Source organism: Mobula birostris, chromosome 3 (genome assembly GCF_030028105.1).
Source record: "Mobula birostris isolate sMobBir1 chromosome 3, sMobBir1.hap1, whole genome shotgun sequence".
Taxonomy (NCBI): Eukaryota; Metazoa; Chordata; class Chondrichthyes; order Myliobatiformes; family Myliobatidae; genus Mobula; species Mobula birostris.
Window position 1 is genome coordinate 60,954,124 of NC_092372.1, and position 24,114 is coordinate 60,978,237.

At 37.7% G+C, this 24,114-nt stretch overlaps 1 protein-coding gene across 1 annotated transcript in view; it reads left to right on the forward strand.

The window, feature by feature from the left end:
* The window catches only part of scfd2 (sec1 family domain containing 2), a 302,066-nt gene that overhangs the window by 240,566 nt on the left and 37,386 nt on the right, over positions 1-24,114 (forward strand). The window contains exon 6 of the mRNA XM_072252713.1: positions 6,357-6,502. Coding sequence (XP_072108814.1) covers positions 6,357-6,502 — 146 coding nt within the window. The remainder of the gene's footprint in view (positions 1-6,356; positions 6,503-24,114) is intronic.

Sequence of the window (24,114 nt, forward strand, 5' to 3'; positions counted from 1 at the left end):
TAAGCCTTTTAGAGGAAGACAGCGGGGAGGAAATTACTTCTTTTAAAGGCTCCTAGAAAATCAGGATTTTGTATACAATATGGACACTTAACATCTGACTAACACATTCCTTTCAAAATCTATGCATTATTAATTACAGCAAATCTTTGGCCTTTCTACTTTATACAAATGTGAAACGATTGTTTTTTTCTGGATCTGTTAAAGATTAGGAAAGTAATACTTCTTTTGCAGTTACAGTAAACAAATGGTTGTCCATGTAATATTCTTTTGATGCCTAATTATTCCTGAATAAAGTTCTACTATTTACTATGTGAGTTATATCCATTAAAATGGATGATTTGTTTTGATATTTAGTACCTTGAAACAAATTTGTGATTGTCTATAAACATACAAATAACGCATAATTCATGTCCTAATTTTGAATACTATCAGTCAGCTTTATTACTGGATAATGACTTGAGACTAAAATCAGGCTATTTCTAGTATGCCTTATGCATGGTCAGTCTTGCAACAAATCAGATAAAATTCCTCGTGCCCCACGCTCCAAGAAATTATGCTGTTAACTGTATAGGACATACAAATTGCTTGGACAGTGAATTGATGAATTGCGATTGTTGTCTGCTGTCTTGTTCAAGTCCTTGATGCAGCTAATTGAATGACAGCTCTGGAGAAAGCTATTAAACTGAAGCTTTACAGACAGACAGGACAGATCAAAGCATTTTTTGTAACATTTCACATCATCTTTTTCTGAACTAAGATTTGTTTACATCTTTACTATGGTGGCGAGCATTTGGTCCATAATGACAGACGAGGAAGATCGTTAAACTCAGCAACTGTTTTATTGTGATAAGTACAAAAATAGACCAGCCCCTATGATCCAGAGAGCGAACCCACTCAGTCACATACAGATGGAGGAGGTGATTATTACACATAACCCACACTAAAATGTAACAGTAAATGAACTTGAGCATCCCACCATAATCCCACAAAAGAGCAATAAGTAGCACTCGTCATTAGGAATGCTGAGACGATCTGTCGACCACACCCCCCCCCCCTTAAGCATCACACTATGTTAAAACTTTTATTTTGCAAATCGTTCAAACTTAGTCTGAAAATAAAATAACCTCTTAATTTGATTAATTCATTTTTTCTGTCAATAGTAAAGGACAGGAAGGGAACAATTTCATTAGTTCTTCCTGTCCTTTACTATTGACAAAAAAGTATTACTCCTCATGTTTAAATCATTTGATTTGTAGTATTTAGTTCAGTTTTTCTGATCTGCTCATATGATATATTTTAGAGATTTTGTATCTGAGAAGCATAACTTCAAATATGACGTATTTCTCTATGATTCATATCTCTGATCTCCTATCCCTTTGCTTATAATAAGTTGAATCATAAGCTGATTTACGTACTGAAGTTCTAACAGTTTAAAGCCAGAAAGTTTAATTTCTGTTAAAGAGTATTTCTTTTCAGGCTTTCTGTATGCCATGGGTCAAAATGCTGACTTTGTTTGGTATGGTCAATGTACAATCTACAAACTGATTATTTTCTATTCCAGGAGTGTTCGTTATACATTGCAATCTGCCACATTCTTGTTTTACCGTTTTCAAATCTGACAGACATAAGGGTGGGGTAGTTGGTGTGCCTTGTTCATATTACTAGACAACGTTCCAATGTATTGCAAATAGCTAACTACTAAAGTACTTTATAAGAAAGTACCTGAAGATCTATCCTAGACCCACCATATTGATGCACACACAACAAAAGCATACAGCAGCTATACTTAAATTAGGAGTTAAGGAGCTTAGTATACCATCAAAGGCTCAAGCACAATTCTACATAGGTCCTACGCTGACTTCTACAAAGAAGGGATCCGTATGCTCCATGACCACTGTAGGAGGGGACTATGTTGAAAAATAAATGTGCTAGGTTTTCTAAAATTGACTCCTTCTACCTTAGACCATGAACTTACCAATCACCCCTTGTACTTTGCAATATTTATAAGAACATAAGAAATAGGAGCAACAGTAGACTGTTGAAACTGTTCCACCACTCAATAAGATCACAGCTGAACTAGCTTCCTTATTTCTTTACTATTGTAACTTACTCTAATTTGTAATGCCTGTACTGCTGTCACAAAAAACACATTTCTTAACTAATGTCAGTGACAATAAAGCTGATTCTGATTTTAGACAATATCTGATTAACATGTTCGCCATTCAAAATTTATGCAGAACAAATCCTTGATGTTTCTAATGATAAAACTATAATTTTCCAGATTTACTTCAGGTTAATAAAGGGTTTTACTTTCTTTGCATTATATATTCAGAATCAGAATCAGGTTTATTATCACCGGCATGTGACATGCAATTTGTTAACTTTGCAGCAGCAGTTCAATGCAGTACATAATCTAGCAGAGAGAGAAATAAATAAATAAAATAAAACATAATAAATAAGTAAATCAATTACATATATTGAATAGATTTTTTTAAATTTGCAAAAACAGAAGTACTGTATATTTTTTTAAAAAGTGAGGTAGAGTTCTTTGCTATGGAGAAGTTGTTTCCTTAAGGCTACAGGGTTTGCTTATAAAATCAGTAAAGGTTAAGGTCAAGCACTTTAATTGTTCTTGCAATTTGACTGTTTGCAACGCATTAATTTTAGTTTGGATGTTAGCTATGCCTAATATATTTAAAAAATTGCATCTCAAACAAAGTTGGACTTCTTTGTGATGTACTATTATATACACACATTATATAAACATAATATATAGCATTTATTATACTTTATGTAAATTATATTACATATGTACTCTACATAGTTAATTTTACCTTGCATTGATGAAAGGTCCACGTGGGTATTTCTTCTCACTTTATGTGGAGACTGGAAATGCCTGCAGATGCACATGTTGAAAACCAAAATCATTTTGTAAACAGCTTAATTAATTTGAATGAAAAATATTACAGTTTTTCAAAGCCTGCCAATTGTTTATTAATCCAAATGAACAAATGAATAGATTATAAATGTTTGAGAAAATATTAACCCCTGGGGCAGAAAAATTGAATTGCAGCTTGGCTTGACTTGCAACATTTTTGAGGGCAGTGAATTGAAAAACGTAGCAAGATAAATCAACTATTTCTACGTAGTTTAAAATTTGATTTGGAACTATTTGGAACTTTTCCAGATTAACTGAACAGTTATTTATTCATTCTGAGGGGCTATAGAAAAAATGGGCAATTTTGATGTTTTGTTTTAACGTTCTCATAGAAACTGCAACCAGATGTTGTTTTCTTTTAATAAGGAACATAATCTTTACACCATTTAGGGGATTTTTAATACATTAATTTTCAATCAACTTGAACATCTAGGTTGACAACATTGCTATTAGGAACTGTATGTTTATGCTCATCAAACAAACTATGAGCATTAGTATGTGTAACTGAGGAATAGAGAAGTTAGTGAGAGATCCTGAAGCAACTTACTGTAATGTAATTAAACACTGCTTATACTGAGTTAGAGCAGGAGATATTAACAACAATGACAAAGATCTCAGACAAAAGATTGGTTTAAATAAACTTTTTGAGAGATGATGCAGAATTGGAGGTAGAGAGGTCTAGGACAGGGTACAACATTTAAAATTTAGCTGGCAAAAGGTGCAGTTTCATTTGATAAAATGAAGGAAGTAGGAGATGCCCAGGAGGTCAGAGCTCACAAGTGAGTAAAACACTGCAGGAGATCAAAGAAGTAGAAGTGGGTAAGTCAAAATAAATTTTATAGATCATTATAGGGAGTTGTGAATAATGTCTGAAAAAGACAGTGCATGTTAGATATAAGCAAGGTGGATGAATAGAGGGAATACAAGGCCAAATAGGAGTGCCTTCAGTTGATCAAATCTGAAGGCACCAAAGAATGTCATCGAAGTATGATCTCCCAGAAAAAGGAATTCCATACATGGCTTCTGATTGTCAGAACTGCCTCTATTATCAAGGTAAAAAAAAAAGCAATCTTATGACTTTGTCGTCTCAGTCAATTGCTGACTCTTTTCATGCAACGCTATTACTCACTTTCACAGGAGTTTTAACTAGAAATGTAATTCATAATTGAAGCATTCTTGACAGGGGTATTGTAGAATAAGAAAAGGAGGTTCCCAACACTTGAGTGATACAAGGCTGAATGGTATTTTAAGAATGTTTTGTGATTCCATTAATCTAACTCCATGCAAGGGAAATTAATTTTAAAGTACTCTGTCATTCAGTTGAATGTCAAGTGTTCAACATGAATGCTCATTAACAAGTCAACAGTGAGACAGCTTACCAGGCGTGTCTTCCTGATAACCAGCACAGAGGTGACAGCATCAACAGGCAGACTTTGTAAACTGGTCACTGTTGTAAATCTAAGCAAGACCTGAAGCATGAGGTTAAAATGGTTAAAAGGTGGTCTTACATTGGCTTAGAGAAAGGCTAACAACTAAGAACCTTGTTGTAAACGCACAATTGGGGTCTACCATAGGTGTTCCATAAGATGAATTAGCTAAGCACCATGATTAAAACATCCTAAAAAGTTATTGGTCAATGACTGTTGACAAAAAATTAGATTCACATTCATTAATTACTTTGTACACTCTGACAGACTGATTATTTTATTCAATTTCACAGAACAAATTTTATTTTACATTTTAAAGTTTTCCACAGTTAACTACAAAGAATCTTCTCCCATTGTTAAAATCTGAAATTGATGTAATAATAAGGACTGGTGAAATTGTACAATTCCTGCAAAGGACTGAGATCCTAACAATTCCTTCATCACTTTCAGTAAATTCAATTTAGTATTATTGTCTGGGGATTATGTTTCCTTGCATATTCTTCTGCAAATAGAAAACACATTCTGTAGTTTTCAGCCCGAAACGTTGACTGTACTCTTTTTCTAGATGCTGCCTGGCCTGCTGAGTTCCTCCAGCGTTTTTTGTGTGTTACTCAGATTTCCAGCAGCTGCAGATTTTCTCTCGTTTCTGTAGTTTCTGACCTGGCTACGTGCATCTTCTGTGATTCTCACTATCACTGCCCTAGAAGCGGTAAAGAAGACACTTGGCAGCCCACTGCTTTGTTAGAACTGCCCCAAATTGCACTGCTTCTTCCATCCCTTAAAAGAATGAGGCAAACCCTAATCATCATGGTAAACATACAACATTTGGGTAGCAATCGTGATGGAATCCTTTATACATTTTCACAATCTTTACCCCAGGGTCTAAGTTACCTATCACTTCACTATTTCCCATCTTAAAATGAGTACATAGAAACATTAACACGAGGAAATCTGCAGATGCTGGAATTTCAAGCAACACACATAACAATTGCTGGTGAACGCAGCAGGCCAGGCAGCACCTATAGGAAGAGGTACAGTCGACGTTTCAAGCATCTATAGGAAGAGGTACAGTCGACGTTTCGAGCATCTACAGAGGTATCGATTGTACCTCTTCCTATAGATGCTGCCTGGCCTGCTGCGTTCACCAGCAATTTTTATGTGTATCACATAGAAACATTGTTTGCTTACTGAAAGGAAACTTTGTTTGGAGCAGTTACCTGATTTACGAAAGTGATTGAGTAGATTTGAAATTATGATTATTTAAGCAAAGTTAAAGACCATGATGATTAATATTAGATCGTTACTTGATAGCTACTGAACATAGTGAAAACTTCAAGAACTTTGCACCACTCATTTGCTGTCTTGGCGCCATCTCTGAGAGATGGCATAAGGATAACTCTCAACCATATTTATAACTATTGATTAAAGGATGCTCCTCTGAAAGAGAATGAAGTGCAATTTACCCCATGTGATCTACATTATACCCTAATGTATAATTATGTTTGCATTAGGAATTAGCACAGAGCTTGTAGTCAGGCACAGGTAGCAGCACGTCTGGAGAGTGAACCAGAACAGAAAAGCCAGTCAATTTTAGCCTCTTTAAAAGCTAGGCTATTGAAAATCATGACGGTGTTCAATTGCTACAAAAGTTCTGCTGGTATTTTGAGTAGAATTAGTGGCAATGAGGATAATAAACTTCCTGAATTCACCACATTCCATTTCTGCTTCTATTCCAGGCCAAAGTGATTTGTACTGAACTGGGAAACTTGTCATCCCAAATGAAATTCTTTATCTAAACAGTGACCAGTGATTAATTCAGAGCCTTTCTAGCCTTTGTGGATCAATATCATAGCAATCACTACAAACTGAAGTGAATGCATGACTTATATAATTTCATAGCAGGCATTCTGTGAACAGTGAAATAAAAATGTGTGTTATGGGGCTGCACAAGAAATATCCCTAAATTAAGTATATTTATATATTGATTTCAGGTTGTTCTTCATCAGCTGAATTAACATCTGACATAGCCACTGACGTTGTGGAGCAAGTGTTTGAGACACTTCGGGGCATAGCAAGAGCACGGGCACACATGAAACAGTTCAAGACTTTACACATTCCCGGTGGTAATACCCATCAGGTAAGGCAATGGAATTAAATTTAATTACATAGATGTTTGTTGATCCTTTTCAACTTACCAAGGCAAAAAGAAGTGCAGAATGAAATTTTTAACTCTTTTATCACCATCATTTGCAGCTTAATTTCCCACTTAAGTTTTATATTACCAGGAAGCTAGGTTACAAAGCATTCAGTTTCTTCATTTAAATCATTAATATAATTTGTAAAGTAGCACTAGTCCAAGCACTGATCCTTGCTGTAATTACAACATACCAACTGGAAAATGACCTATTTACTCCTACTGCTTTCTGTCCATTAACTAATCCTCAATCTGTACTAATATCCTCTGAGCTCTAATCTTGTGTGATATTCTCTTACATGGCACCTTACCAAAGGCTTTCAGAGAATCTCTTCCACTAGTTCTAATCTAGTTACATCCTCAAAAACTCAAATCTATTTGTTGAACCTTTTTTTCTTTAATAAATGCATGTTGATTGTGGAGATCATATTGTGACTTTCTGCTAACTCAACCCTATTAATAGATTCTAGCAAATTCCTTTGTACTGTATCTAAAACTGCTCCAATTCTAGGCACCACACTTTAGTAGGATTAAGAGACTTTTAAAAGAGTTCAGATAAAGATTTAATAGAATGGTTCTGCAGATGAGAGATTACGGTGATGTGAATGTACTTTGAGAAGCAGTGATTGTTTTCTGTAGGGCAGAGAAGATTGAACAGATTGGATAGGGATTATTAAATAAAGTGTTTGAATGGTAAACAAAGTGAAATTGCCTCCTATGGCTGAAGACTTGATAGCTAGAGATCATGCAGTGAAACATTAAATTTGGGATTAATTTTTCGCTTCGTTGAATGTAAAAGACCATGCCTCGCTGTTTGAACAACAGCAGCAGGTGTATCCGAGGCAAAGTTTTCCCTCAACAATTGTCCCTGATGTCTCCTGCCTTCATCCTCCTCTTTTTCACCTTGTTCCATCTGCCTTTCATATTTTTGTGTTCTCCTAATCTGCCTCCATCTGTAATCTACCTGACACTGCCTCCCAACTCCAACCATTATCCAGCAGATTTTTTGTATTTGATCACATGCTGCATGTGGGATCATGCTGTTCTCAAGTGATGCAGCATTTTCCAATGAGCTACCCATCATTTGAAGTGAAGTAATCCCTCAATAATATGAATCAAATAAGTAATAACCTTCATCCATCCATCCATTAATGTTCATTTTAAAGTCTCGTGCTGAAATGCTCCATTTCAACTGAATGGAAACAGGTGTGTTTGCTCATGGCTTCACATCCCATTAAGGCAAAGAATAAACACAACTTTTCAGTTATTATAAATAGCCACATTGGAAGCTTTTGGATAATACAAAAGGTCTAGTATCATGTGGATATGCTTATCAGTTTCAACAATATACAAGTAGTTTCATTCCTTAAGTAATCAGTACACCAAGGAATTAATGTTATTTGTTGGAGTTTGGTCTTTCTTCTGTAAAAAGTATGGAAGTAGTGGTCTCTACATAAATAGTGGTGGATTTTTAAAAGCTAATTTATACTGTCAGGACAATTGTGAATTTGCCAAATTCATGGAATCAGGAATACAATGGTCACTTTGTCTAAGCACACCAAATTATCCAACTTGTGGAAAAAGTACTCAAGACAATTTTCTTGACCTTCCTAATAGTATTTCATTGTTAAGTAGGCAGTGGTTATGCCTCCGCAGTTAAGTATTGTTAAAGAGTGCCCTTTGATATACCTTACTGGTAAATCCATCTTTTCGGCATTTCCATGCAGTACGCATGTGGCAGCAATAAGTGTAATGCTTTACAGCACCAGCTGTAATTCCCGCTGCTGTCTGTAAGGAGTTTGTACGTTCTCCTTATGACTGCATGGGTTTCTAGTGGGTGCTCCGGTTTCCTCCGCATTCCCAAGATGTATGAGTTAGGGTTAGTAAGTGGAAGGCATGCTCTGTTGGTGCCAGAAGTGTGGCCACACTGGTGGGCTGCCCCCAGCACATCCTCGACACAAACAATGCAATTCCCTGTATGTTTAATGGTTTTCGTGTACGTGTGACAAATAAAGCTAAACTTTAATCTTTACAGTGGGCAAATTAAGTTCACATGAATGCATTCAGTAAAGTAGCTGGAGCCAGTATAACAACAGTGACTGCATCCCAAAAGTGTAATTTATGAATTTTCTCTAGAACATCACTGAGCCTTGTCTTCAGTTTACGAATCAATGTTTTGCTGCACTGTATAGAAGTATACTACAATTTATACACAGGACTGCACTGTATAGAAATGTCCATGGTGCCCTTCCCCCAGCTTTTATCATTTTCAAAGCTTCAGTTGGAGGAACACATTCCTTTTGTAAATCAAAGAATGGATGTAATCCATTTGGTTGGAAGACATTGAGGATGTAAAACGATTCATATAAATGCAATCCTGTGCCTTTAGGATTTCAAGCTTTCTTGTAATGAAGGCTGTATGAATATCATGCAAATTCTTGTCATCTTCTGCACAAAACAATAGCAATTTCATGCTGACAGTCCCTGTCTTCCCCTTACACTTTACTATCTCTTCCAGCATCACTACATGCCCCTACCCCCAAACTCATCATCTTACTTTATGTCCTCCATCCTGTCCTGATATAATGCATATCTGTTATCAGCATATTACTGTTATCCTTCAATGCATTTCAAGGAGAATGTGGTGATTAACATGTCATATTTTGAAACCTCACCCAATAATATATAAAATTAATGCACATCATTAAATTTATTAAGCTCCAATTGATAAACTCAGTATTGCACTTTTTTAAATATATTATACAACATATTTTCTTGAACCGTTTACAGAAAGGACACTTTTTAAAAAGCTCTAACTCAAGTAGTAAAAAAATACTGATAATTGTAATTAAATTTCAATATGATACCAAGGAGAGCAGACATGGAACTATCAGTGATGTTTGTTATTATTCTTCAACAAAAGTCTTGGCCTCATTCCAAATGTATTTCAATTTTCAAGTGTTTGACTGTATCTGGATGTTAACCAGATGGTCTGTTTTTGGCTTAGAGCTATTGACTGCTATTAAAGGCACTTGGGGTTTGCGTGACTAGGAGCTCTCAGGCATTCTGAAATATGCAGCAATTCCAAGTACTCTCTACTATCCCTAGCCTACTGCTAGCACCCACCAACCCCTTGAAGAAAATGCAGCTATAGGTAATGTTGCCCCACTCAGAGGTGAGATTGATCAAGCCGAATTGTTCAGTTTTCATAGAAAAAGGGGATAATATTGATAGTACTAAAGACAAAGTACATAATGATAACATTTTGGCAAAAAAAGAAGGGGAGACAAACTGATAAGACAGAGGAATGTAATTTTAATATCATTCCCCTTTTGTCATGGTTAATCAATAAAATAAAATTTTACATGAGAAACCCATATATACATACTTGAGTGTTTTTCTTACTTTCTTCCAGAGCTTGTACCTCACTCTTGCATCAAAATAGATCAGTACTGCACAGTGATAGCCCCTTTGGCCAATGTTGTGCATGTTGACCGTGATGCCAAATTAAACTAATCCCATCTGGAGGTAATACCAATCTCTCCATTTCCTTGCAGATTCATGTGCCTTTCTAAATGCCTCTAAATGTCTGCTTCCAGCCCCTCCCTGGCAGAATTTTCCCGGCACCTACCATACTCTGTGTTACAAAATTAAACATGCCCTGCACATCACCTTTTAATTTCCCTCCTCTCATTTTAAAGCTGTGCCCTCTAATATTTGATAAAAAGATTCTGTTTACTCCATCAATTCCTGTCATAATTTTATAAACTTCTATCAGGTCTCCCCTCAGCCTCTGACTCCCCAGAGCAAACAATCCTAGTTTCTCCATCCTCTCCTTATAGCTAGTACTCCTTAATGTAGGTTGCATCCTGATGAAGCTCTTCTGTATTCTCACAAAAGCCTCCATGTCCTTCCTGTAATGCAGCAACTAGAACTGTACACAATACTTCAAATGCAGCCAAATCTCAACTTAGTCACAGCAGACGTGCAACAGCAGAATGACAAGACTGCTCGTGCCATTGTATCTTTTTGTTATCAAAGTTGTCAAAATGTTTTGTGTTTCCTTAAAAATTCTATAGATATGGGAGATACAGTAATAGTTCATAATAGTTTGACTTGTATGCAACAATTCAAATGTCACTTGCCTTTTAATGCATTTTAATTAAGATTCACTTCAATCCTTGTTCATATTCTTTAGAATTTCAAAACATTTGAACAAATTTTGAGAATACAGTTTAGTTTTTAAGTAATCATAGGTTAACTGATATACTATTTGTAACATCTTCACAATGACTGCAGTGGGCTTGTCTTTTGGTCTGGAGTCTCTCTTGCATGCAGAAATGCTCAGGGTCCTGGGTTTCTTTCATTTAATTGTGACCCAAGTCATCCAAGACTGAATTTTTTATCTGTTTGTTAATTTTCAGGCCAAATCTAAAGTAGCTGTGATAATTGTTCAGAATAAAATATGTGCTGGATGATGGGAAAGAAACATTATGCTGTTGTAAAGCCCATGCAGTCAATTGAGCTCTGTGCTGCCAACACACATTGTATGAAGCAAAACTCATTGCTGCCTCCTATCAAAATCACTTGCAATTTCAGTGCAATTGTTTCAAGTAGAAATGTTGAAATGTAATATTGTGTCTGGGATGCAAGTCCAAATGATGAAAACCTTCTGCTACTAAAACATGGTTTCCATATTCAATGAAAAGAATTAATTATATCTATACAACACACCTTTCAGCTATTTCCAGTATGCCATATCAATTTTCCATTTAGCTATTGGTTATCTTTTTTTCTGTTTTACTGAGTAAGAAATCTAAAACTCATTCAACAGACTGTGCTGTCCCTTGCTCTCTGCTCACTCATTTTTCCCTCCTTTTTCCCCACCTGGCTCCATCTTCCCATGATTTCCTACCTCTCCTGCTTCAACCTATCCCCTACCAGCCCCTGTCTCACCCCTCCTGTCTTCCCTCTGCACTCTCAGTCCTGATGCAGGGTCTCAGCCAAGAACCTTGACCATCCCTTTGCCTCTGGAAATGCTGCTTAATCTGCTGTGTTCCTCCAAGTTTGCCTTTGTCTCCAGATTCCAGTACCTGCAATCTCTTGTGTTTCCATGTAATTATTTTCAGACCTTACTCACTCAACCAACCCTGTGGATAAAACTTGAAATTAGACAGTGACAGGCAACCATTTCTAATAGGCAGGTTGGCAATTTATATGTTTCACTGAAGCTGGCAGGCTAGGTTTCTCAGAAGTTTTGGAAAGACACGGCTTGTGAACCAGGAACAGCAGAAATATTTGCCAATTTCCTTGAATAAAATCATATACTGCACACAATTCCATTGTAATGCCAAGGACTGGACACCCACTCACTTATTCCTATTAGCAATGGGAATGGGCTGCCGAATCTGAAACTACAGATTACTCTGTAATGGTGACACTCACAACACGCTGGAGGAACTCAGCAGGCCCGACCTGCTGAGTTCCTCCAGCGTGTTGTGAGTGTTGCTTTGACTTCAGCATCTGCAGATTATTTTGTGTTTACTCTGTAATGGTTCCTGCTAGAATGGAAGTCGACTACCTGCTGTGGATGTTGGCATAGGGAGAAGTGGCCTGCAATGAAATTAAGACTCAGTAGCCTTTGAGAAGCTTGGGCTTATGTTTCTCCATTAGCTTCCAGCCCCATCTCTCCACTTTCATCAACTTCCAACCCAGAAAATCAACCTGGTAATGGTAACATTGCAGCTACTTATCTCCACCAATAGTTTCCATTTACGCTACCTTGTCCATCATATTCTTTTTTCCAGATCCTTAGGTATTCCTTTTTTTATTAATTCGTTAAATTATTCTTGAATTATTTCATAAATTATGAGTCATGAATTATGAATTAATTCAATAATTCTGCATTCCATAAATTCAGCCTTATCTGGCATCCTCTTGAATTTTTTAAATTGTATTTCAGATGTGCTTCTGGCACCAATAGGGGAAGGAGATAAATTCTTGCAATTATATCATTGTCTTTTGAAACTTCCACCAACTCTCACCTTAACTGTAATGTACGGATCTCTTTCTTTTAGAGCAATGACCCCCCCCCCAGCACTATGTGTTGGTCAATCCGCCAAGGGGTCTCAGCCTGAAACATCGGCTGTACTTATTTCCACAGATGCTGCTTGGCCTGCTGAGTTCCTCCAGCATTTTGTGTGTGTTGCTGGGATTTCCAGCATCTTCAGATTTTCTTTTGACTATGTATGGATTGGTTGTCTGCACATGTCTGTCTGTCTGTCTGTGTCTCTTTCTCTATCCCTCTCTCTCTCTCAACAAGTTGGTGACAAGTTAGAACTGAATGTCACAAAATATCATGAACTGCACCAACAGTTATTTACTCCATATGTGGTTGCAAAGACACAACATTGACTAATTTCATTCTACTGACACAGTCCTGCTACATTGGGCTTACCTTCACAGTCTTAAGCTTACAGTCCTAGAATGGCTGACATAGTAATGGGGCAGTTTCTACTCCCTCACACCTCCTTGTTTATTCTATTCCTGATCGTTCTCCTCCTGCTTATCCACACCTTCCCCTCCACCTGCCTATTTCTATCTATGCTTTCCCCTCGTCCTCTTCTTCTGTACCTCCCCTTCCTTTCTGACCAGTGTAACCTTCCTTTCCTTCCTCTTTCCCTACATTTCACCAAAAATCCTCTGTACAAACTCTCCTCCCATTCTTCCATCCCTTTCCCTATGTGTTGACCCTTGTGTTCCCTTTGATTCCTCTTTCATTTTGTCTCCCTGCACAATTTCTTTCTGAGATAGAACAGTTCAGACCATTCAGCTCATGTTGATGCTGGTTTGTACTAAATGTCCGTGTATCCTCCATATGTCCAGTGTATCCTCTGCCCTTCGTATTCATGCGTCTATATAAAAGCCTCTTAAAACCCCATCAATCTGCCTGCTTCTACTTATAAACCCCAGTAACCTATTCCAAGCACCTACCACTCCCTGTGTTTAAAAAGTACCTGCCCCTCATATCACCTTTAAGCCTCCCTCCTCTAACCTTAAAAGCATGTTTTTTGGTACTTGACATTTCTATCTTCGGGAAAGATTCTGACTGACTATCCAATCTATGGTTCCTATAATTTTAAAAACCTTTATTGGTCACCCTTCAGCCTCTGAAACTCTAGGGAGTACAACTCAAATTTGTCCAGCCTTATCGTTAATATCCTCTAATCCAGGCAGCATCCTACTAACCAGAACTGCATGCAATATTCTAAGTAAAGTTTTATATAGATGCAGCATGGCTTCTTTCTGATGCATTCCTGGATATAAGCCCATAAGACATAGGAACAGAATTGGGCCATTCAGCCCATCGAGTCTACTCTGCCATTCCAACGTGGCTGAATTATTAATCTTTCTCAACCCCATACTCCTGCCTTCTCCCCATAACCTTTGACGTACTGATTAATCAAGAACCTGTCAACATCCATTTTAAATATACCCAATGACTTGGTCTCCACAGTTGTCTGTGACAGTGAATTCCACAGATTCATTACCCTCTGCCTAAAGAAATTCCTCCTTATCTCTGTTCTAAGTGGACATTCCTCTATGCAGAAGGCCATGCCCTCTGGTCCTAGACTCCCCCACTGTAGGAAGCATGCTCTCCACATCCACTCTATCTTGGCCTTTCGGTATTAAGAATATTCAGTGAGATTCTGCACCTCCATCCCCACCATTCTTCTAACCACCAGTGAGTATAGGCCCAAAGCCATCAAATGCTCCTCATAGGTTAACTCTTTCATTCCCGGAATCATTGTTGTGAACCTCCTCTGGACCCTCTCCAATGCCAGCACATCTTAGATAAGGTGCCCAAAATTGCTCACAATACTCCAAGTGTGGTCAGACCAATGCCTTATAACGCCTCAGTATTACATCCTGGATTGAAGTAAGTTGCAGAAAATTAGTCAGCCCCTTCATGGGTACTGGTTTCTGTAGTATCCAAGACAACTTCAAAGGGTGGTGCCTCAAAAAGGCAGCATCCATCATTAAGAATCCCCACCATCCAGGACATGCTCTCTTCACACTGTTACCATTGGGAAGGAGGTACAGAAGCCTGAAGGCATGCACTCAGCAATCATGAACAGCTTCTTCCCCTCTGCTATTCAATTTCTAAATGAACATTGAACCCATGAACACTGTCTCACTACTTTTTATTTCTGGTTTTTTTGCACTACTTGTTTTAACTTAATTACTTAATGGACGTAAATATAAATGAAAGTAATTCAGTTTTTTCTCCAGATTTATTTAACATGTATTTCGTTGTACTGTTGCTGCAAAGTTAACAAGTTTCACGACATAAGCCAGTGATATTAAACCTGATTCAGATGAAAACTAACATTGTATTTACCTTCCTTACCACTGACTCAACCTTCAAGTTAGCCTTTAGGGAATCCTGCACAAGGACTGACAAGTCCTTTTGCACCTTTGATTTTTAAATATTCTCCCCTTTTGGAAAATACTTTACGCCTTTATTCCTTCTGCCAAAATGCATGACCATACACTTCCCTACATTATATTCCAACTGTTATTTCTTAGCCTGTTCTAACAATCTAGGTCCTTTTGCTTACTCCTTGCTTTATTGTCTGTAAACCATCAATTTTGTCATCCAATATCTTTGGCATATTACATGAAAAAAAGCAGTCGGAAACTGATGCCTGTGGACCGCTAGTCACTGGCAAGCAAACCAGAAAAGGCTCCCTTTGTATCCACTCCATGCTAGTATCTTTCATGTAATACCATGGGCTGTTATCTTGTAAAGCAGTCTCACATGCACCACCTTGTCAAAGGCCATCTGAAAATCCAGGTAAACAACATCCACTGACTCTCCTTTGTATATCCTGCCTGTTATTTCCTCAAAGAATTCCAATGGATTTGTTGGGCAAGAATTCCCTTAATGAAACCATGCTGATTTTTGCCTACAATGGGTGTGCCTCCAAATACCCTGAAACCTAATCCTTAGTAATGGACTCCAACATCTTCCCAACCTCTGAATTCAGGCTAAATGGTCGATAATTTCCTTTTTTTTGCCTCCATTCCTTCTTAAAGAGTGGAATAACATTTGCAATTTTCCAATCCTCCAGAACCATTCCAGGATCTAGTGATTGTTGAAAGATCGTTGCTCATGCCTCTAACTCTTTCAGAATGGGGTGCAGTCCATCTGGTCCAGGTGACTTAATTACCTACAGACCTTTCACCTTACCAAGCACCTTCTCCTTAGTAATAGCAACTACACTCACTTCTATCCCCAGACACCCTTGAATTTCTGGCATACTACTATTGTCTTCCACAGTGAAGACTGACGCAAAATACTTACTAAGTACGTCCTCCGTATGTTTGTCCCCCGTTACCGCCTCTCCGGCATCATTTTCCAGCAGTCCAATATCCACTCTCACCTCTATTTTTACTCTTTTTATAAACCTGAAAAAAAGCTTCCCAATCCTCTAACTTCCTTTTATGCTGGCTTTGTCAGCCACAGTTGCCTCATCCTCCCTGTAGAATTGTTCTTCATTTTTGGGATGTATCTATTCTATACCTTCCGAATTATCCCCAGAAACTCCGGTCATTGTTGTTCTGCCATCATCCCTGCTAGTGGCCTCTACCAATCAACTTTGGTCAGCTAATCGCTCATGCCTATGTGGTTCCCTTTATTCCACTGTAACAGTGGCACATCTCATTATAGCTTCCCCCTCTCAAACTGTGGATGAATTCTATCGCATTATGATCACTGCATCCCAGTGCTTTCTTTATCTTAAGCTCCCTAAACAAATCAGGTTTATTACACAACACCCAATCCAGAATTGCCTTTCCTCTAGTGGGCTCAACTACAAACAAGAGAAAATCTGCTGACACTGGAAATCCGAGCAACACACACAAAATGCTGGAGAAACTCAGTAGGCCAGGCAGCATCTTTGGAAAAGAGTAAACAGTCGATGTTTCAGACCAAGACCTTTCTTTAGGACTGGAGAAAAAAGATGAGGTCAGAGTAAGAAGGTGGGGGGAGGGGAGGAAGAAATACAAGATAGTAGGTGATAGGTGAAATGAAGAGAGCTGGTGGGGTGAAGTAAAGAGCTGGGAACTCGATTGGTGAAAGAGATAAAGGGCTGGAGAAGGAGGAATCTGATAGAAGAGGACAGAAGGCCATTGAAGAAAGGGAAGGGGAAGGAGCACCAAAGGGAGGTGATGGGCAGGTAAGGAGATAAGTTGAGAGAGAGAAGTGGGAATGGGGAATGGAGAAGGGGGGGGGGTTGGGCATTACCAGAAGTTCGAGAAACCAGAGTTCGTTTTGAAAGCGTTGTATTGTTTATGCATCTGTGTTAATCTACTTTGAAAGTAGCATTAATACTATGTATTACTACTTCAATTACCTCGACATTTAACTTATGTCATTCATGCTAATCTCTGACCCTCTGTCTGGCCAGAGGGCAGGAGAAAAATAAGTTTCAATTCCTCTCAAATGTCTGGAATTTTATCAGGACTGACATTAGCACACAATTATAAATGGGGGTAATTGGATTGTACAGTCAGAGAAGGCAGTCTATTTTCTATTGCAATGCTGAACACAAGAAGTTTGACTTTACTGAATTCTGACACCAGCAGAGATTGCAGATGTGAATTTCCACAATCATCTTCTCAAGCCTAGCCCCATCCTTGCCTTTCTTTTTGAACTACTTATTATCTTGCAGACTGCAGCTCCAGAATTTAGCAGAAGAAATGCCAACTTTTATCTGTAATAATTTTCTATCTTTCTCCCAGTATCATTTGTAGTAATCCATATGTTGGGTTTAGGCTGCATTTTAACCAAATAGGCCCGAAACTTCCCAGTCTCCAGAGTCAGGCAATGGCTAGAAGGGTGGAGTTAAGTCGTCCTGTGACAATAACATTCAGATTCTACCAAAGTGATCTCCCAGCTGATGAGGGTAGCTCTCCCATTGGTTCCTTGTGTAAATGCATAACTTAATTATTCCTTCATTCTCCAGTCTTAGCAGAAATGTTCATTGATAAGGGTAGGGCTTTATGTCCCTTGGATGTCAGAACTCTCTGTCCTAGCTCCTGCTGGAAAATCCTGAACAAGCCCTGGAATGCCAACTCTTTATTCCTTTCCATTGATGCTGCCTGACCTGCTGAGCTCCTCCAAAATTGTGTCTGGTGCTCTGGATTTCCAGCATCTGCAGAATCTCGTCTGTTTATTGATTTGTTCAAAAGCATACTTATTTTGTATTGGGTGAAACCAGATCTGCTTACCCCAACTCTCAAATAACGATCTGTGTATTTTCTTAAAATGTGCATGTTCGTTGTGCTGGGGCACCGTCTCATGATAAAGGATAGACCATTCAAGACTGAAATGAAGAGCATACTCTCCACCCTGAGAGTGATGAGTTTTTGGAATTTCTTGCCACAGGGCTATGGAGATTCCATCATTGATTGCAATCAGAACACTGAATACTAGTTTTCTGGATAGTAATGAAAACAAAGGAAAACGGCAGGAAACTAGTTCTGAGGCAGATCAGCCATAATTGTGTTGAATGGCAGGGCAGATTGGAGCAACTGAATGGTCTACATCTACTTATGCTCTTATGCAGGTGGCCAGCACTTGTGGAACTGTACCATCGTGCCACTCACTGACTTAAGTAAAAATAGATAATCATCATCTGCTTGTTGCCAGTACTGGTTGTTCTGCATTTATTAAATTGCTCTGACATTTTGCTGATGATATGTAGAGTTCAAGTGTCTTCATATCCTGAAATAGTTCTGGACAAAGAAAAAAAGGAAGATATTTATTTAGGCCCTTTTGTGCTCATCTTAGTTTCCAGGCACCAACAATTGATTAGTTTTTATTGTGTTTTTTGTTGAAAATGAAAGGCAATTGGCATGTCTCAGAGGGCAATATTTCCAAGGCTAATGGGAAAGATCACAGGAATGGGATAGTTCTACCAGGAGCTGGTATAAACTCTCCAGGCCCAGTGGCCTCCATCTGTATTGGATGCTCCTCTTACCGACCAATTTCTTTACTTAATGTTGATACTAAGATCCTATCTAAAGTTTTGGCCCATAGGATTGAAAATATTTACCATCTGTCGTTTCCAATAACCAAACTGGATTTATCAAAAATCGATATTCTCACTTTAATATTCGTCGGATATTAAATGTTATTTATTCTCCTTCTAACATGATCTCGGAATATGTGGTATCTCTAGATGCTAAGAAAGCTTTCGACAGAGTTGAATGGAATTATTTATTTAAAACTTCAGAAAAATTCAATTTTGGACCTGTTTTCATTCAATGGATTAAATTACTTTAGCTTCTTCCGCTAGGGTTATCACTAATTCTCATAATTCCAAACCATTTAAGCTTCAACGTGGCACTAGACAAGGCTGTCCGTTGAGCCCTTTGCTTTTTGATCTGGCCTTAGAACCTTTAGCCTTTGCCTTTCAAGAATCTAATGATATCACCGGTATTTTAAGGAGAGACACTATTCACAAAGTCTCACTATACGCTGATGATTTGCTGCTATTTATTTCTAATGTTGAGACTTCGTTACCCCATGCGCTTTCTTTACTCTCCTGTTTTAGCCAGTTCTCAGGTTATAAATTAAACCTACATAAAAGCGAACTTTTCCCATTGAATAATTTGATACCAATAAATTCTAACCATCCTTTTAAAATTGTAAGAAACCAATTTACCTACTTGGGTGTAACAATTACTAAAAATTATAAGCGTCTATTTAAAGAAAATTTTCTTACCCTATTGAATCACGTAAAAAGGATACTATCAAATTGGTCACCTCTTTAGTTATCGCTGATTGGCTGAATTAACTCTATTAAAATGAATATATTACCTAAATTTATATGTCTTTTTCAGGAATTACCTGTTTTTATTCCTAAATCTTTCTTTGATTCTCTTGACTATTATATCTTCTTATATATGGAAGAATAAGCGTTCTAGATTAAATAAAATTCATCTTCAGGAAGATAAAAAGAATGGAGGATTAGCCTTACCAAACTTTAGATTTTATTATTGGGCAGTTAATATAAGAAATCTTACATTTTGGTTATATTACATTAATCGTGAGGATTGCCCGATGTGGGTTTTTTTAGAAGCTAACTCTGTTAATAAATTTTCTATTATTTCTCTTCTTGGATCCTCACTTCCTTTGTCTCTGAGTAAGTTAACTGATAATCTGGTAGTTAAACGCACTATGAAAATTTGGATACAATTCCAAAAATACTTTGGCTTATTGAGATTTTCTCTTTCGGGTCCCATTTTTTCTAATTATTTTTTTAAACCCTCCATGATTGATGTGGCTTTTAAAGAATGGGATAGATGAGATATTAAGTGCTTTCAGGACTTGTTTGTAGAGGGAAGTCTCTTTTCGTTTGAACAACTGTCAACTAAATATAGTTTACACAAAACTGTTTTTGTAATATTGAGTAAGGGATTTGTTTTACGGGAGATCACTCCTGATCTTCTTCAAAATAGAGCTATTGGATCTATTGCATCCATCTTAGAAAACAATTGGTGTTCCAATTTAATGTATGGACTAAATAACAATGCTTTCATTGGTGCAGTACTCCTTTTCTAATACCCTGACATATTGGCCAAGGTTTTTACACTGAAGTTATTGCAGTGGGACTTCAACGTACAGCCTTCTAACTGATTTTATATGTTGTGTTACTGTTGCTTTTGAACACTGAACATTCATATGGATAAATGTGAAATGAGAATGACTAGCTCACAAGGCTGGCGGTGTACCAACCGAGGAGTGATACACAGCTGGAATTTCTCAACCTTTTGCCAAACTTGAATAAAATCCCACGTGGCATTTGAGCCAGGATTTAAGCATCAGTCACCTGATGGAATTCAACATTACAGGCTGGAAAGACATTATTTTTGTAAGTTACAGAATCAATCATGTTACAAGCTCAATACATCTTAGATTGAATTTGCTATAAACATTACCCAGTAACAGGTTTTTTTAAATTCCTGTACTTGGCTGAAGAGTATTACACTACTTCTGTCACAATGTAATTGCAACTTCTAAATTTCTAAATGGTAATTTCGTCAATATTTCTAAATTTGCTGATAACGGGGTATTTCAGTATTTTAATGTTACTTTTATGTTAGTTCTATTGGATAATGAACTACACAAATTAGTGTTTTAAACTCTATTACCTACATATTTATTTTTCCAATTTAGTTTTATTTTACTGATGAGTTCTAACCACATATGAAAATCACAAGCAGTGTTAGTTATTAAAGAAAAGTTCATTATTTTACAAACTACAGGAGAAAATAGTCACTTAGCCATGTTAAGTGGAAAGAGTAAATTATGCTTCAATTGTGATCCTTTCATTAGACTAGAAGCTGAGGGACAATAAGTATTTCAGTATGGATCGGAAAATAAGAGGAAAAGAAAATGTAGTGGGAATATTACATGGTACAGCACTCAGGAGTGATCTAATGATCTTCAGTTAATATTAGTTTATTGATGATTAAGGTAGCACCAGCAAAGTAAAATCAAGCAATAATGCAAGAATTTAAAATAACCAATATAAAATTTGCTTCAATATGAAATCTGTAAAGTTTGGAGAATTTAAGCAGTCACAAAAGACTGCCTGTCTTTTTATTGCTGGTGAGATTGCTCTGCTATGGAGATGAGAGACTGCCTTTTTATTGCTGTGAGATTGCTCTGCTATAGAAAGGGAAGACTGACTTTTTATCGCTAGTGAGATCACTTTGCATGGAGAGGGGAAATGTCTTTTTATTGTTGGTGAGATTGCTCTGCTATGGGGAGGGGAGACTGCCTTTTTATCGCTGGTGAGATCACTCTGCACGGAGAGGGGAGGCTGTATTTTTTTTATCACTGGTGTGATCACTCTGTTATAGAGAGGGAGGGCGTTGCCCAGGTTTTCTCTGTTTTCGATGTGTACTTGGACTTGAACTGTGGACTTTTTTCAGTCTTACGATTTTTTGTATGCTGTGTTATTTGCCCAATCTTTCTTTGTTTTTGTCTACGGGGAGGGGGATTTGGGGGTTGATGTGCCTTGTTCCATCTTTGCTTTTTGTGCAGGAGGAGGGATTTGGGTGCTGATGATCATGCTGCCTTTCTTTTCTTTCTTGGTTTCATGGCTTTCTGGAGAAGAAGGATTTCAGAGTTGTATACTTTGTTAATAAATGAACCTTTGATTTCCATCACTTCTGCCTCAAATTATTTGAAGGCTAATATAAGCATCATTTCGATATCCAAGGGCAAATGTAAAATCACTGTGTTTGCTTCAATTAAATGTTCAGCATTTAACAACATCATTCCTACAGTCCTGATGGAAAAGCTACAGAACCTAGACCTCTGTAGCTCCCTTTGCAACTGGATTGTCAACTTCCAAACCAAAAGACCACAATCTGTGCGGATTCAAAACAGCATCTCCATTTTGCTGACAATTAACACTGGCACTTCACAGGGATGTGTACTTAGCCCACTGCTCTACTCTTTCTACACTCATGACTGTGTAGCTAGGCACATCTCAAATGCCATCCATAAATTTACTGATGATACAACCATTGTTGGCAGAATTTCAGGTGGAGATGAGAAGGTGTACAGGAGTGAGATATACCAGTTAGTTGAGTGGTGTCACAGCAACAACCTTGCACTCAACGTCAGCAAGACCAAAGGAAGGGTAAGACGAAGGAAGACAAACCAGTCCTCATAGAGGGATCAGAAGTGGAGAGAGTGAGCAATTTCAAGTTCTCTGGTGTCAATATCTCTGACGACCTAACATGGATGCAACATATTGAGGCAGCTACTAAGAAGGCAAAACAGCGACTATATTTCATTAGGTGTTATAGGAGATTTGGTTTGTCAACTAAAACTCTTGAAAACTTCTACAAATGTACCATGGAGAGCATTCTGACTGGCTGCTTTTCTGTCTGGTATCGGGAGTGGGGGGTGCTACTGCACAAGATCGAATTAAGTTGCAGAAACTTGTAAAATTAGTCACCTCTATTATGGGTACCAGCCTCTGTAGTATCCAAGACATCTTCAAGGAGCAGTGCCTTAGGAAGACGGCGTCCATAGCTAAGGATCCCCACCACCCAGGACATGCCCCTTCACGATGTTACTGTTGAGAAGGAGGTACAGGAGCCTGAAGGCACACATTCAGTGATTCAGGAACAGCTTCTTCCCTCTGCCATCCAATTTCTAAATGGACATTGAACCCATGAACACTACCTCACTACTTTTTTATTTCTTTATTTGGCACTACTTATTTTAACTTAAATCTTTAATATATATATATAGTTAATGTAACTCAGTTTTTCCTCTATATTTATTTATCATATATTCATTGTACTGCCACTGTACAGTTAACAAATTTCACGACATATGCCAGTTATGTTAATTCTGATTTCTGATGTTGCTTTAATATTGAACTGTTGGCTCATTTTTAGATGGACTTTGTGGAAATTTTAATGTTTTGGGTAAAGGGCTTGAATAAGGCATCTCTCTACCCCATGTTGTGAAATTAAGAATGATAGAGAAAGGAAAAGATTAGATTAGCAACACCTGTGGGCCTTAACAGAAAACGTATGTTGGCTTTACACAGACACACAGTTATCAAAAAGTACCAATCCAGTATTTGCTGGGATGGTTGATTTTTTTTAAACATGTAATCCCTGCCTAAAATGGAAAGCAATAGATGAAAGCAAGTATAAAACAGTTAGAGCAACTGCCATCATTTTTATCCAAAAAAAAATGTGGAGAAGCTGTGCAGTACAGCCTGAAAATTCTAAATCATGGCTTTTATATTTATATAAATTACAGCATGGTGTATCCTGCTTAATGCCACAATTAAGAAAGAATTAAGTCCTGAAAGCATTGATAATCAGGGAAGTGTGCAGGGGGTAGTGAATTCAAAAAAGAGAAAAGCCGTCACAGAAAACAAAAACCATTTTAAAATTCTAGAAACATAAACATAGAAAATATTTAATAATAAAATAGGCCAAAGTCAGCATGGTTTGCTTCAGGGGAAATCTTGCCTGACAAATCTGTTGGAATTCTTTGAGGAGATAACAAGCAGGATAGACAAAAGAGAGTCAACAGATGTTGTTTACCTGGATTTTCAGAAGGTCTTTGACAAGGTGCTGCACATGAGGCTGCTTAACAAGTTAAGAGTCCATGGTATTACAGAAAAAATACTCTCATGGATAGAAGATTGGCAAGAGGCAAAGTGTGGAAATAAAAGGTGCCTTTTCTGGTTGGCTGCTGCCGGTGACTAGTGGTGTTCCACAGGGGTCGGAGTTGGAACCACTTCTGTTCACATTATATGTCAATGACTTGGATGACAGAATTGATGGCTTTGTGGCCAGATTTGTAGGTGATACAAAGATAAATGGAGGGGCAAGTAGTGTTGAGTAAGCAGGATGTCTGCAGAAGGATCTAGACAAATTGGGAGAATGGGCATAGAAGTTGCAGATGTAATATAATGTATGGTCATGTACTTTAATAGATG